Source organism: Protopterus annectens, chromosome 2.part1 (assembly GCF_019279795.1).
Source record: "Protopterus annectens isolate FY-2018-M chromosome 2.part1, PAN1.0, whole genome shotgun sequence".
NCBI lineage: Eukaryota > Metazoa > Chordata > Ceratodontiformes > Protopteridae > Protopterus > Protopterus annectens.
In genome coordinates, this window is record NC_056729.1 from 915,135,086 (window position 1) to 915,147,902 (window position 12,817).

General features: G+C 41.8%; 1 protein-coding gene across 1 annotated transcript in view; it reads left to right on the forward strand.

The window, feature by feature from the left end:
• WWC2 (WW and C2 domain containing 2) overlaps positions 1 to 12,817 on the forward strand; it is a 1,656,421-nt gene that overhangs the window by 1,065,454 nt on the left and 578,150 nt on the right. Inside the window, exons 13-14 of the mRNA XM_044062544.1 lie at positions 8,951 to 9,031; positions 9,129 to 9,215. Coding sequence (XP_043918479.1) covers positions 8,951 to 9,031; positions 9,129 to 9,215 — 168 coding nt within the window. The remainder of the gene's footprint in view (positions 1 to 8,950; positions 9,032 to 9,128; positions 9,216 to 12,817) is intronic.

Below are 12,817 nucleotides of genomic sequence, written 5' to 3' on the forward strand. Positions count from 1 at the left end.
AAATGAAATCCTGTCTAAGCACCTTATGGTCAACTCTTTTGAAATGTCTACAGTCCGGCAAAGGTTTCATAGAATTCAGTAGCTTTCTACGTTACCTCTTATTAAGGAGTCTAAAACATTTGATAGAAAGTCTAAGAAGGTGCTTTCCCCTGCACGTTGGATAGGATCTGCCAACTGTGTCTCCTAATCAGGGTCCAGTCTTCCCTGGAGGATCAGGAACTGGAAAAGTTTTCATTCTTTCCTGACACTGAAGTCAAAGAGGTATATATGACTCTTTATATAGCTTCTACAGTGGTGAACCTTATGGCTTGCTGTAGTTGTAATTGTGAATACATTATAACTAGTGCTGTGGTCTATGTGCCAAGAGCTCACACCTATATCCCTTATCTCAAATGACCTCAGCCTCAAATTAGTACAAGTCCAAATCATTCTCAGTCAAACAAATTTGTACTTTATCAGCAATTACAAGTCCTCAGATGTTTAATACCTAAATGTGTTCCTGCAAACTGAAGTCAAACCAAACAACTTTTTAAGAGACTTGAATTACCCAAATATCAGCTAGTCCAATGACACCCTATGAGAGGCCCAAACCTCCTAGACCTTGTCTTACTTCCCTCCCTCTGACCAGCCCAAAATGTGTTTCCTTTCCTAGTTAAATTGGACCATTTAGCCATCAATTCTGCATCATAGGTTCATACAAGGCTATATGCCCTAGGGCATTTATAAGCCTAGCCAGAGTGTGTTTGGCTTTCGCCACCCATTTTAAATTAATTTTGCTATGCCCTTTTTCGAGGTTAGTATACTGTGCCTCTGTCTAACAGTGACACAGAAGTGATACCCGGAGTAAACCTACAATCCCCTATCCACTCATCAAGATTCCTCTTGAAGAGAGTCAATGAGGGGCTCTGCCTAACCTGGACTGGGATTTTATTCCAGAGTGAAGGGAGCCTCTGGGTTATGAATCTGTCCCACCAGCATGTCCTATTTATTTCAGTGCTGAGGTTCAAGTCTCTCGAGCGCGTAGCTCAATGGGATTTGGATTTTCTGAGGTGCAGCATGTCCATTAATTCCAGGTTGGACATGGCTTTATACGTCAGGCACAGATCGCCTCTGAGCAGGCGGTATGCCACTGAGTAGAGAAGGAGTTTCTTTAACCAGGCAGCATATGGCATCTGTTTGAGCCCTATGATCCTCTTGGTGAGGTACTTTTGGGGTCTTTCCAGTTGCTGCAGGTGTCTGGTAAGGTACATCCCAAAAGGGGCATTGTACTCAATTATGGGCCTGATGAGGGATGAGTAAAGAGGCACGATGACCTCCCCTGATCTAGATGTGAATCCCTTCATGATTAGGTGGGCTTTATAAAATGTTTTTCTAACCACTTTGGCCACATGGTTGTCAAATGAGAGATTGCTATCAACTTAGGTCCCCAGGTCCCTAATTACTTCTTCTGTACTTAATGGATTACCACCTATGTGGTAATTTGTGGGCACTTTGTTTTTGCCAAAGGGGTGACTATACACTTTTTGGCGTTTAGCTTGTGGCCATGGCTCTGGCACCAGTTGTCTGTTTCTATGAGGCCCTTTTGGAGGATGCTTGTGTCGGCTGGAGAGTCGATTATAGTGCCCAGTTTGCAGTCATCTGCGAACTTGGTCAGCCACAGTCCTTCCATGTTAGCCTGTACCTCTGAGAAATGTATACTGAACAGGAGAGGTCCCAGGACTGAGCCTTGTGGGATGCCACTTGTAACTGGTTTGGGGTCTGACATGGCTCCAGCAATTCTAACCATGTGGGTTGTGTCCTTGAGCCAGTTTGCAACCCATCTAGTGACATAAGGGTTTATATTTAAGCTGGTGAGCTTATCTATAATGCCCGCGTGGGGTATTGTATCGAAGGCTTTTGCGAGGTCCAGGTAGGCTGGGTGGACCACCTTCCCATCGTCAATGGCCTTGGTGACTGTTTCAAAGAAATCGACCAGGTTTAAGAGGCAGGATCTGCCCTTAAAGCCGAACTGGGTAGGATCCAGTGTCTGTAGGTCCCCAGTATCTTTATTTATGAGGTCCATGATGATCCTTTCCATAGCTTTGCAGACCAAGCTAGTCAGGCTTATGGGGCGATAGTTTCAAGGATCCGTTGAGGCACCACCATTGTGGAGAGGGACCACTGTTGCTGTACTCCACTCTTTGGGTACATATCCTGTAGTAAGGCTGAGATTGAACAGTAGTTTTATGTTTGGGTTTAGCTCTTCTTGGAGTTCATGTAGGACGCAGCCCGGGACACCGTCTGGTCCCGTTGATGCTGTGTTTTTTGCTTTGGAGAGGGCTGCTCTTACCGGAGCATCTGAGATGTCAGGGGGGCAGCACTCTGCTGGGATAGATATTTGCCCTTTTGGTGGGGAGGGGGGGAGAAGTTTGCGTTGAACCTGTCAGCTAGGATGTTGGCAGTGTCTCTGGGTTCGATGTATTTTTTGTCATTTTGGAGTAATTCTGAGCATATCTGGGAATTCCCACCCAGGTTCCTAACATAACTAAAGAAAGCCTTTTGATTATCCTTAGTGTCCTCTGCAATTTTTCTCTAGAAACTGGCCTTAGACGATTTTATGAGTGCCCGTAGTTTTTTGCTAATACTGATCAGAGACGCCTTCCCTTTTTGGGATTTTGCTCTATCATGTAGTAGCTTCCTCCTTCTATTGTATACTTTGTTTATGGCTGGGGTCCACCAGACAGGATGTTTGCCTTTGGAGGACTGGGTCTTGGTTTTATTTGGGATTGCATGATCCATGCATTCCTGAAGGTGTTCATAGAATGCGTTTATAAAGGCGTTTTTAAAGGATTCTGTGGTCTGGGCCGTATTTTCCACAGGCTCGGGGTCTTTGAAGGATTCCACCTCCCGTTTTGAGGAGTGTGAAATTTGCTTTAGGGAAGTTTTTCACTGTGGTTTTTTGGGCAGGGTTGGGGTCAGGATGTGAATATCCAGTGAGATTAGTTTATGGTCTGATCTTACCAGTGAGGGATACACTTCTGGTCCGGAGCATAGAGTCCCCATGTTGGTGATGATCAGGTCCAGTATGTTTTCCCCTCTTGTGGGAGTGGTAACAAGTTGTTCCATAGCATTTGAGTTTATAAATTCTAGGAACCTTTGGGCTAGGGTGTTGGAGCTAGAGTAATGCTCCCAGTCTATGTTTGGGTAGTTGAAGTCGCCCAATATAATAGTGTTTGGAGAGACCTTCATATTTTCCAGTGTTCTCAGGAAGGCCGCGTGGGGTTCCTGGGTTTGGGAGGGTGGTCTGTAGCAGGCTATAAACTGGAAGGCAGTTTTATCCACTGTTAGTTGCACATGGATAGTCTCTGATGCTTCGTGCTGTGCCACCAACCTGGAGGTGTGGGTATCTTTGACGAATATTGATACTCCCCCTCCTTTTGTGGTTCGGTCCAAGTTTTGGGGCCAAAAAGCATGGTATGAGGTATAACCTGGTGGTGCTGGGGTTCTCTCGGGAGCCTTGAACCAGATTTCTGTTACTGTACAGATATCAATGTTCTCCATGCTAAGGAGAGTTTCGAGTGCGTGCATCTTGAGGTTTAGACTTCTGGCGTTGAGTAGCATTACTCTTAGTTTCTTATCCCTTGTGATACCTGTGGAGGTGGGTTTGTCTTTTGAGCCTTGCCTAAAAAAGGCACTATGGGGGAAGCAAGAGCCTTTGCCAATATCCGAAAGCCCAGGGGTGACAGGTGCAAGCCGTCCCTAGCGAAGCATCGTGGCTTGTCGAGCATGTCATCCCAGGCTGACAGGCATTGGCTCCCCTTTGAATGACACCAATACTTAAGCCAATTGCACTCACTTCATCCTGTATTTGACCCAACTCAACTTTCTTTACAAATGTGAAAAAGAACTTGCCTACTCTCAATTAACAGAATTATAGCCTTAAGAAAAAGTGCCCCGGTATTACTAAATTGATAGATTTTGCATTGTGGTTCATAATGATGTGGTTATTGCTCATAGGAATGCATCCTCATATATATTTCGGTATAATAGTACTTTGTTTTCACTGAACTACTTGTTGCTTCTTTAAGTAGTAATTTTAGTGGTTCTTTATGCAAGTAATTCACGGTTCACGATTTAGTAATTTCTTGACTTATTACCTATGTCTACAGACCTTCTCTTGCAGAAGTGTGCTGGCAGAAGAAAAAAGGGGGAAAAAGAGAAGCAGTACAGCTCTGCTTCAAAAAATACAAAAAGAGAGAAAAAGTGCAATATTGCTTTAACCCTCATCAACAGTCACTGTCGCCTCACATTTAGAATACCTGTGCATGCTGCATATAACTACTTTACAGTCTAACTTGCAGTTGACTTCAAGAAATGTGTTATACACTTAATTACTGAAAGAAGAAAAATAACTACTTGTCGTTTTATACACATTTATCAAGAAAAAGCATGATTGAGTATGCTATCACTGCAAGCAAAGGCACAGCCACCCTGTGGACCTTATCAAATAACATTTGCCATTTCATCACTAATTAAGTATAGCATGAACACTGCCAGAGAATGTTAACTGGCTCTCTTTACAAGCTAGAGCCAGCCTTCTTGCTTGGTTCCCTATTTTTGAAGCTACTCAACAAGGACACCTCATCTCCTCTTGCTGTGAAACTCATTACAGCCACGTCAGCCTACAACCTGAAAAGCCAGTCTACTGGTGGCCTATTACTAAAGTCATGCTAAAAAACTACATTGTGCAGACCATAGCATCTCTGAAATCACACCTGAACTGTGGCAGTCTGTCTCTCATAACACTTCACCGTCAACTCCAGCTGCTCTAAATTCAGTGCAAAATTCAAACAGTTTCTAATCAGTCAACACAAGTACTGGGGACATTACTCAACTGATAGTGGTTTCAGCTTATTGTTAACCTTTTCGCCTTTCCCTCCTCTTTCGTACTGTGACACTTAACTTTCTAGCACCGTAACTATGTACTATTTTTGTCAACTCATGTATGTTGTTTTTCCTTAGCATTGCTTCGACTATCCTGTTGAGACCTCAATGTTGTTCTGTATAAACACAGCCGATTGTGTTGCTTTGTGTTTCTTTTGTACATTGTCGTTTTACCCTACATATTTATTGTGCTTGTATATTAATACCTACACATTATTGTGCTATTTCTATTATTTTTACTTTTATCCTTACGTTTTATTGTAACGCAGGCTGAGTCTGCAGTAGGTCATTGTGATTGGTGCTCTAGCACTGTAACCAAAATGCAAATTACGTTAAATGCTGTAAATGGTTCAAATAATTTCAGAAATCCAACCCCATATAAAGTTAGATTTTATATTGATGCCGTAAACGTGTTGTTATGAAAACAGTATTAAGAGCCTTTCCATCAACATGTTAACCCACCGAAAAATAGTAGTGTTTTTCAGTTAAACATTTCTGTTCTGAAGACTGTAGTTTTTTCACATATTTTTTCTGTGCTAATAATGCAGAATTTAAAGGTAGAAATGTAGTGAAGTAGTTTGCAAAAAGTGCAAGAGAGAGAGAGATCGTCTTAATACTGAAAATGAGGTTGATAGAATTTTCTTGGCGAAAGGTAATGCTAACATTAACATATGTACGTTTTAGAAATGTTAAGTACAGCGATGACTACACATATTAATCATTTGGCAGTTGATCAGGAAAGTATTACTGTACTGAATAGGATTATGTATAAGCAAGGTTTGTGTATTTTAGTATACATAGGTGTTAACTGTGTTAAAGGGAGTTTATTGCTGGCAACCTAGTGACTATTAATGCCTTGCCTTTAATTGTGTATGTAATGACTGAATGCAGTATAGAAAATATTTGTTCATAGTTTGGCAATGACACTCGTAAGAGTATGCTTTTGCTGAAGAGGTGCATGAATTCCATTAACTGTTCGCATTTGCATTGTTAACCGTAGTTGACCATATCTGACTTCATGTCAATAGCTATAGTAGCTATTACCTTGGTTAGGCTGCATATACGTTCACTAGTAGAGTTTTGGGAAGCCTAGTTGCTGTCTTCAACCCCAAATCTGTTTTATTCCAGATGCCCCTGTCCTTACTGCTATGACTGATATTTTCTAACATTGTCGAGGAAAACACAATGTCTCATTGTGCATGAAAGGTGCAGACTGGTTTCTTTAATCTGTACACATATGTGCTGAGAAATGCTTACAGATTTTCATGCTTCATAGGTTTCTGGGATCACCTCAAGCTAAGGAGCACTGTTGGGCAGAATCAAAATATATATATATGCATTAACAAGCATGGTAAGACTAATTCCTGAAGCTGTGCAGCTGAATGTCCTGTTTTATTTATTGCAACACTTCCTTGGGGTAAAGCTGTACCTCAGCATACATCCCATGCTAATCAGGCAAGGGAACACTTGGTGCTCAATGAGACGGACCAACCCATTTCCAGGCAGTAGGCTGTTTCATAATTTGATCTGGTACATTTAGCAAGTTGCAGTGTTCTTTTTTATGGGTGAAGGTATTCAGGTGTACTTCTTTCCCCATTTTCTCATCCCATGTTTTTGTTTTGATCACAGTGTAGGGATATTTTTGTGCTTCAGATTGCTTCAGATCCTGGTTTAAAGCTGTTGCTTGGCCATTTCATTTCTGAAGAAATGTACTAACATAGGACAAAAGTAAACTTGTTCTCCCGAGTCTTAGTGTTTGAGTCTTCTTGCCTGACTGTTATATTACTGCCGAGTGTAAGGATTCTTTTAGGGGTATCCTTGGTCCTTTCTGCAGCTTTGATGCTAGTAGTTAGGGTTACATAATCTGCAAAAAGGAACACATTTTTGCATGAGTTTTCCTTGGCATGCTTGCTGTCTGTGTGTATGTGGGGGAGGGGGTGTAGCCCCATTCCATGACTAGGTGGTCTAGTCTACACCCCCCAAACAGAAACTGAAAGGCACACAAAGATTTGTCTTTAATAGTGGAACCATCAGCCATCTCCCCCTCCCCCACCAACAATAGCTGTTATGCAAAGCACAGCCCTAGGATTTCTTTTAGCCCTAATTTTCCTACTCTTGAATGCTGACGTCATCATAGGCTGGGTGACGGGAGGGGAGCAGTATGCCCTGTCTGAGGACCATACGGTAGCCATGCCTGCTCTGATCTCCTGCCTTCCCACCCCTGCTTCATGTCTAGGAAGCCCAGCCTCCAGCCGGGGCTCAAATAGAGAAATATCCGCCATGTTCCCTTCCCCCAGGATAGGCACTCCCTGTCCTTCTTGCTAACTCTGTCTGACACCTGAGTCTGTAATCAAACCCTGACATCCTGGGCTGTAGTTAGGGCTTTATCGTCTATGCCTCCGGGCTGGCTAAAATGGGAACACTTTACCCTTTATGTGCAGCTGACATCTCTTTTTCGTCTGGTATTTTAAAATCAAGTTAAACTTGTCCTCTTGTGTTATCTTTCCACAAACCAATGAAATGGAGTATTGTGCCCCAGGATGATGATAGAAAACGATATACACATTATAGCATTCAATTTTCCATGTAGATATTGAATTTTGAAATATTTCTAAGCCATTAGCTAACCATATAATGCATTTATTTACTTTTTTTCTTATAGAGGCTATTATTTCTCTCCTCAGAATATCTGAATTTCAGGCTAAGTCTAGAGAGCCGTTTTTGTTTTGGAGAAAGACAAAGGTCAACCAGTCCAAAGTTTTTGCTGGAAATGGTCGCAAATTTGGCTTTTTTAAACCATTATATCCACTTTTTAATCATCATGCCGAGTATGTCAGTTGGGGAAAGTTACTTATCTGCAGGCCTATTGCTTGCAGACATAACAGTTATTGTGTATTCAGGAACCCATATAATCACTAACTGTTGCATTACTTTGTTATGAGGAGAGACTTGAAAGTTTCTTTATGAGCTGACCAAGCCATTGTTCACAAGAAGATATTACATCTTTTGTTACCTGTGTAGAGAAGTGTATGCATGCTAGAGTACATACAGGACCATGACCTGATAAAAGGTTCATATTTGCTGGGTGTTGTTTGTACTGTTTGGGAATCATTCTGCATATATATATCTGCTGACTGAGATCTAGTACTACAAAATGTAAATTAGTTATGTGAATTCTGTTGTATGCTTAACTGGTTTTCTGTAAAGTGGAAATTAAACTGTTGAAGATTAGAGAGTGGTTATCTGATTTTCAAAGTCACCATTTATAAATCATCTGAAGCCAGTATTGCCGGTATTTGTTACTGTGGGGCTGCATTACACAGAGGGATGCAGCCGTGACTGGGACCCAGGTGACCCAGGTTCAATTAATGGCCCTGACACTGGAGAAGTCAGGCAGGGGGAGAAGTGAAGGATTGTGGCCTACTCTCCTGCCCTGGGGGGAGGGGGAGGTTTGTGTACACTTGTTGGTACACAGGGCAGTGTGATCTCCCTGGTGGAAATCCAAGAAATCCCTGTGTGCAATTGCGAGGAGAGTTAAAGGGGCAGGGCTGCTAGGAAGAAGCTTCCCATGCAGACGTAAGGAGACATGCTCTACTGTCAGCCCATTGCACACAGTCCCCAGGCACCTCACCAGGTTCACACGGTTAGGGCTGAGGGGAGAAACAAAACAAACCTTCCAACAACAACTGATGGCTGCCTTAGTGACAAGCCCTTTTGGTCAGCTCTCACCTGGTGAAGGGAAGGAATGGGCTGATAGACCAAGAAAGGGTCTGATGGTCAGAAGACAGCTGTGGGCAAAAAAAAAAACTGCAAAAATATATATATATATATATTATTTACAATTATAGAGTTGGAACAGGCGGTATTCTTCATATTCTCATATATTTATGGTTTCATTTAAATTAGCTGATATTAGGATTCTAGTCCTCTCCCCAAAAAAAGTGTTGTGTGTGAATCTCTATTTTCTTTATAGTCAGAATGCTTTTCTTAAAACAAATTGAAATCATACTTCTCCCCTTATTTTCAGGCCAAGTGACATGGAAGATGGTGTTTACAGTGAAGATGATGCAGCTTCATTAGATATAGCACAGATCCAGCTAGGTGTCAAGTAAGTTGCCATCTTAATCTCTCGCTGTGTTATAAATCTCACAATCTTTGTAACTGCCTAAGTAATCTGTTTCTTAACAACCTTCTTGTTTCTACAGGTATGAGAGCAGTAACTCAAGCTTTATTATCATTGTGATGAAGCTGAGAAACATCCACAGCTTGCTTGTGCCACCAAGCGCAAAAGTGTAAGTGTAAATTTTAACATATTCATTGCATAATTCATAGCATTTTTCATTAAAAAAAGCAGGTCACTCTGTCTGGAAGGCTTCACCAAAACCATTCTTTTATTTCATTTTAAGAATGGCAGTCCTTCTTTATTGAATTTATTACTTTGCAGGTAGAACATTTTCCCCTTAAGCTCATGTGGCAGCTTTGCCTTCCTTTTCCTTAAGATCTTAATGCTGTGATTTTGTGTTGACACAACAATTTCCATAGAAATGCTGCTTAAGACACAATGGAGGACTGTGACTTAAATAGATACTTTCTTGGGTTATGTCAGAATTTCTGTGGGATTATAGTTAGTGTTTCCTTCCCAGCAGAGGTTATGATGTAGTAAGTGGAAAAAATGTGTAGGGAAAAGGCTGTATGTTTGATGCATAAAATGTTTCTGCAATCTGGAGATCATGATTCATGAGCCACCCTTAGACTGTCCTCACTGCCTAGAAGAGTAACATGACATGATGCATTGCCGTAAGTGCCACTGCCTTAACTCTTGCAACCTGTAGGTGTTGAAGGAAGAAGCTTAAAGCCCACATAGTCTCTGTTAAGATTGTGACTTTGTGGAATGTCTGGGGCATGAACTGTAGTAGGAGTGTTTCTTTGGTATTCCTGGCACTGTACCACATCATTAGAAACTAAGGGAGGCCAAAAAAGTGAGATATTGGTGACATCAGGTACTGCTCCTTTATCTTCATAGTTCATTAATCCTTAAGCTTGCCCTATTAGTTCACTCTAAACTATTTAGCTGAAGATGAGGGGAATGTGAAAGGTGGTCCATCAGCAGCCACTTTGGTGGAGTACGTCCTGGGTTGTCCATATTGCTTTACCCACATCAGAGCATCTGGAGCATATGTATGCTCAGCTTTCCTACTTGGTGTAATCTGTTGTTGGCTCTGTGGTTGTATCTGGGTTGAGTCTTCCTCTCCCTTTGTCTCCCCCATGCTGTGTGACCGATTAGGGTAAAAGAGTCCCATGGTGTCTGTCAACATTAGGTGTGCAGCAACTGTTTGATATCTGGTAGGTGTTGACCACATGGGATCATAGCTTTAGAGAGTACATGGTAATGTCAGTGCTAGCTCTTTGCAGTTTTGTCATAGCCGAGCACTGCCTGTTGTGACTTTCACGTCAGCATGTCCCTCTTGTATAGTTATCTCATGTAGACTTCTTTCTGGATCCAGGGGATGTCATGAGATCTTTTTCTTGATTTCTGTTCTAGGAAGGGGGCTGTTTAAACCCAGCAGCTGTGTCTTAGGCAGAGAGCAATAACACAATCACTCCTGTCTGTAGGTGGTTCCTCCTTTTGAAAGCTTTTCAAGCTTGTCATTTCATGTGTAATGTGGCCTATAAGTCATCAGACTTCTTTGAAAATGTCTCTCAGTATCATGGCAATAATGTTGAAGGAACCCTCTGTCATACTATCCATGTATATTGTTTTGAAGGGTACTATTTGTGCAGAGCCAGATGAAGGGTATAAAGGACCTTAAGGTGAAATTTACAATGAGAGCTGTGTGTGTGTATGTGTGTGTTTGTGTGTGTGTATGTGTGTGTGTATATATATATATATATATATATATATATATATATATATATATATATATATACACACACACGTGTTTTATATGTATATACTATGTCTATTTTATATATATAAAATATGCATACGTGTGCATATGTATATCTGTCTGTATGTATATGGAAGTGTTTTAAAATGTCTAAGTACAAAATTAGTGAATGACGATTGAAACGCAAAGTAATGAGGGGGGAAAGCTCATGTTTTTTTTCAGGGGCAAGCCCCTCTGTGACCTCCCCACTAATGATGTATACCAACTCCAGGATTGCACATCAGAAGGGTAAATGCAAATTCCCACTCCCTACTGTTCTGCAGCCTCCCACAAAGTACTAGTAGGAAAAACAATCAAATGGTTATTCAATTACTTCTGCTTTTCAGGGGCCAGAATCCACCATAATATACACATACACACACACACACACACACACACACACACACACACACACGCACACACACACACACACACACACACACACACACACACACACACACACACACACACACACACACACACACACGCACACACACACACAGATCATTGGACAAACAAATACCAGATTGACTTATTCATAGTCCATGTGGGTGTAAATGACATGAGGTGTACCTCCTGGGACTACATGAAGAGAAATATGATGGTACTCTTGAAATGTGTGTCCCAGGCTAGTATGAGCCTAGCATTGCGCAGCTTCTACCTTCTCAAAGAATGGTGCCACAGTGCGAACAGAAGATGACTGACTAATAATTTACTTAGTTTCTGGGTTAGTGTTTGTCAGCATGCAAGGAGATGGTCACCAGTCCATGCTGCTTCACCAGGGATGGTTTGCACCTCTCCCTCCTAGGCTTTAGAATGTTCGTTAAAACATTGTCCTCCCTGTAGTGCCTTGTTTAGGTAGTGCCAAATCAGAAATTCTTCTTCTGACATAGCAAATTAAAACCAAGAAAATCTAAAGGTGTCATTGCTCAATGCTAGGAGTCTAAACAAGAAATTTCACTCCCTACAAGGGCTCCTAGCCCTAGAGAATGCTGATTTCTGTGCAGTCACTGAGACATGGTTTAAAGCTGTGCAGCTATGGAACAAGGCTATAATGCCTTCCACACATTTAAACCAGCTAGTACACAGGCAGGAACTAAAGGTCAGATGTGTCTTGATTTGTGTCAAAAATCATTAGACCTCAAGGTTGGTCAAACAGGATAACACACTTGAGCTCTCCATGTTTAAATTACCTTAGGAAAAATCTCATACCACTTCTTTGCAAGCTAAGCACAAACTCCCTGGACCAGATTGTCACTACACTGATCAGGAGCACAAACATTACTGGATCTGATCCTCTCTAATATGGGAGAGTGCTGCAAACTCCCTTGTGAAATGTCCTCTGTGGTGAGGTCAGATCACAGAACAGTCTCTTTGAAGTAAACATGGTGGTCAAAGTTAAAGTTACTGTCTACTTATGATCCCATATCTCTTACCAACTCGTTGGTACATAGGGTATTGATAATTTAATAGTGTGAAGGGGCATTGGTTTTACTGAAGGGAATGGATGCATTTCTTTGCATTCAGTTTGACAGTGACTAAGACACCAGTTGTGTTGGTCTGTGTAAGACCCTCCTGAAATATACTGACATCATTTGGGGATTCAGTAATTGCACCCAATTTGCAGTCGTCTGCAAACTTGGTCAGCCATGGCCCCTTAGTTTTGGCCTGAACTTCTGAGAAGTATATACCAAACAGTAGGGGGTCCAGCACTGACCACTGTGGCACCCCGCTGGTGATGGGTCTACTGGTTGATGTGGAGTCACCCACTTTGATAGTGTGTGACTGGTTTGTGAGCCAGCTGGCAACCCATCTTACAACAAAGGGGTTTACATTCAGTTTGCTAAGTTTATTGGTAATGCCCGAGTGTAGGATTGTGTCAAAGGCCTTTGCCAAATCAAGGAATGCTGTGTGCACAGATTTGCACTCATCAGTTGCCCTGGTCGCATTTTCAAAGAAATCCACCA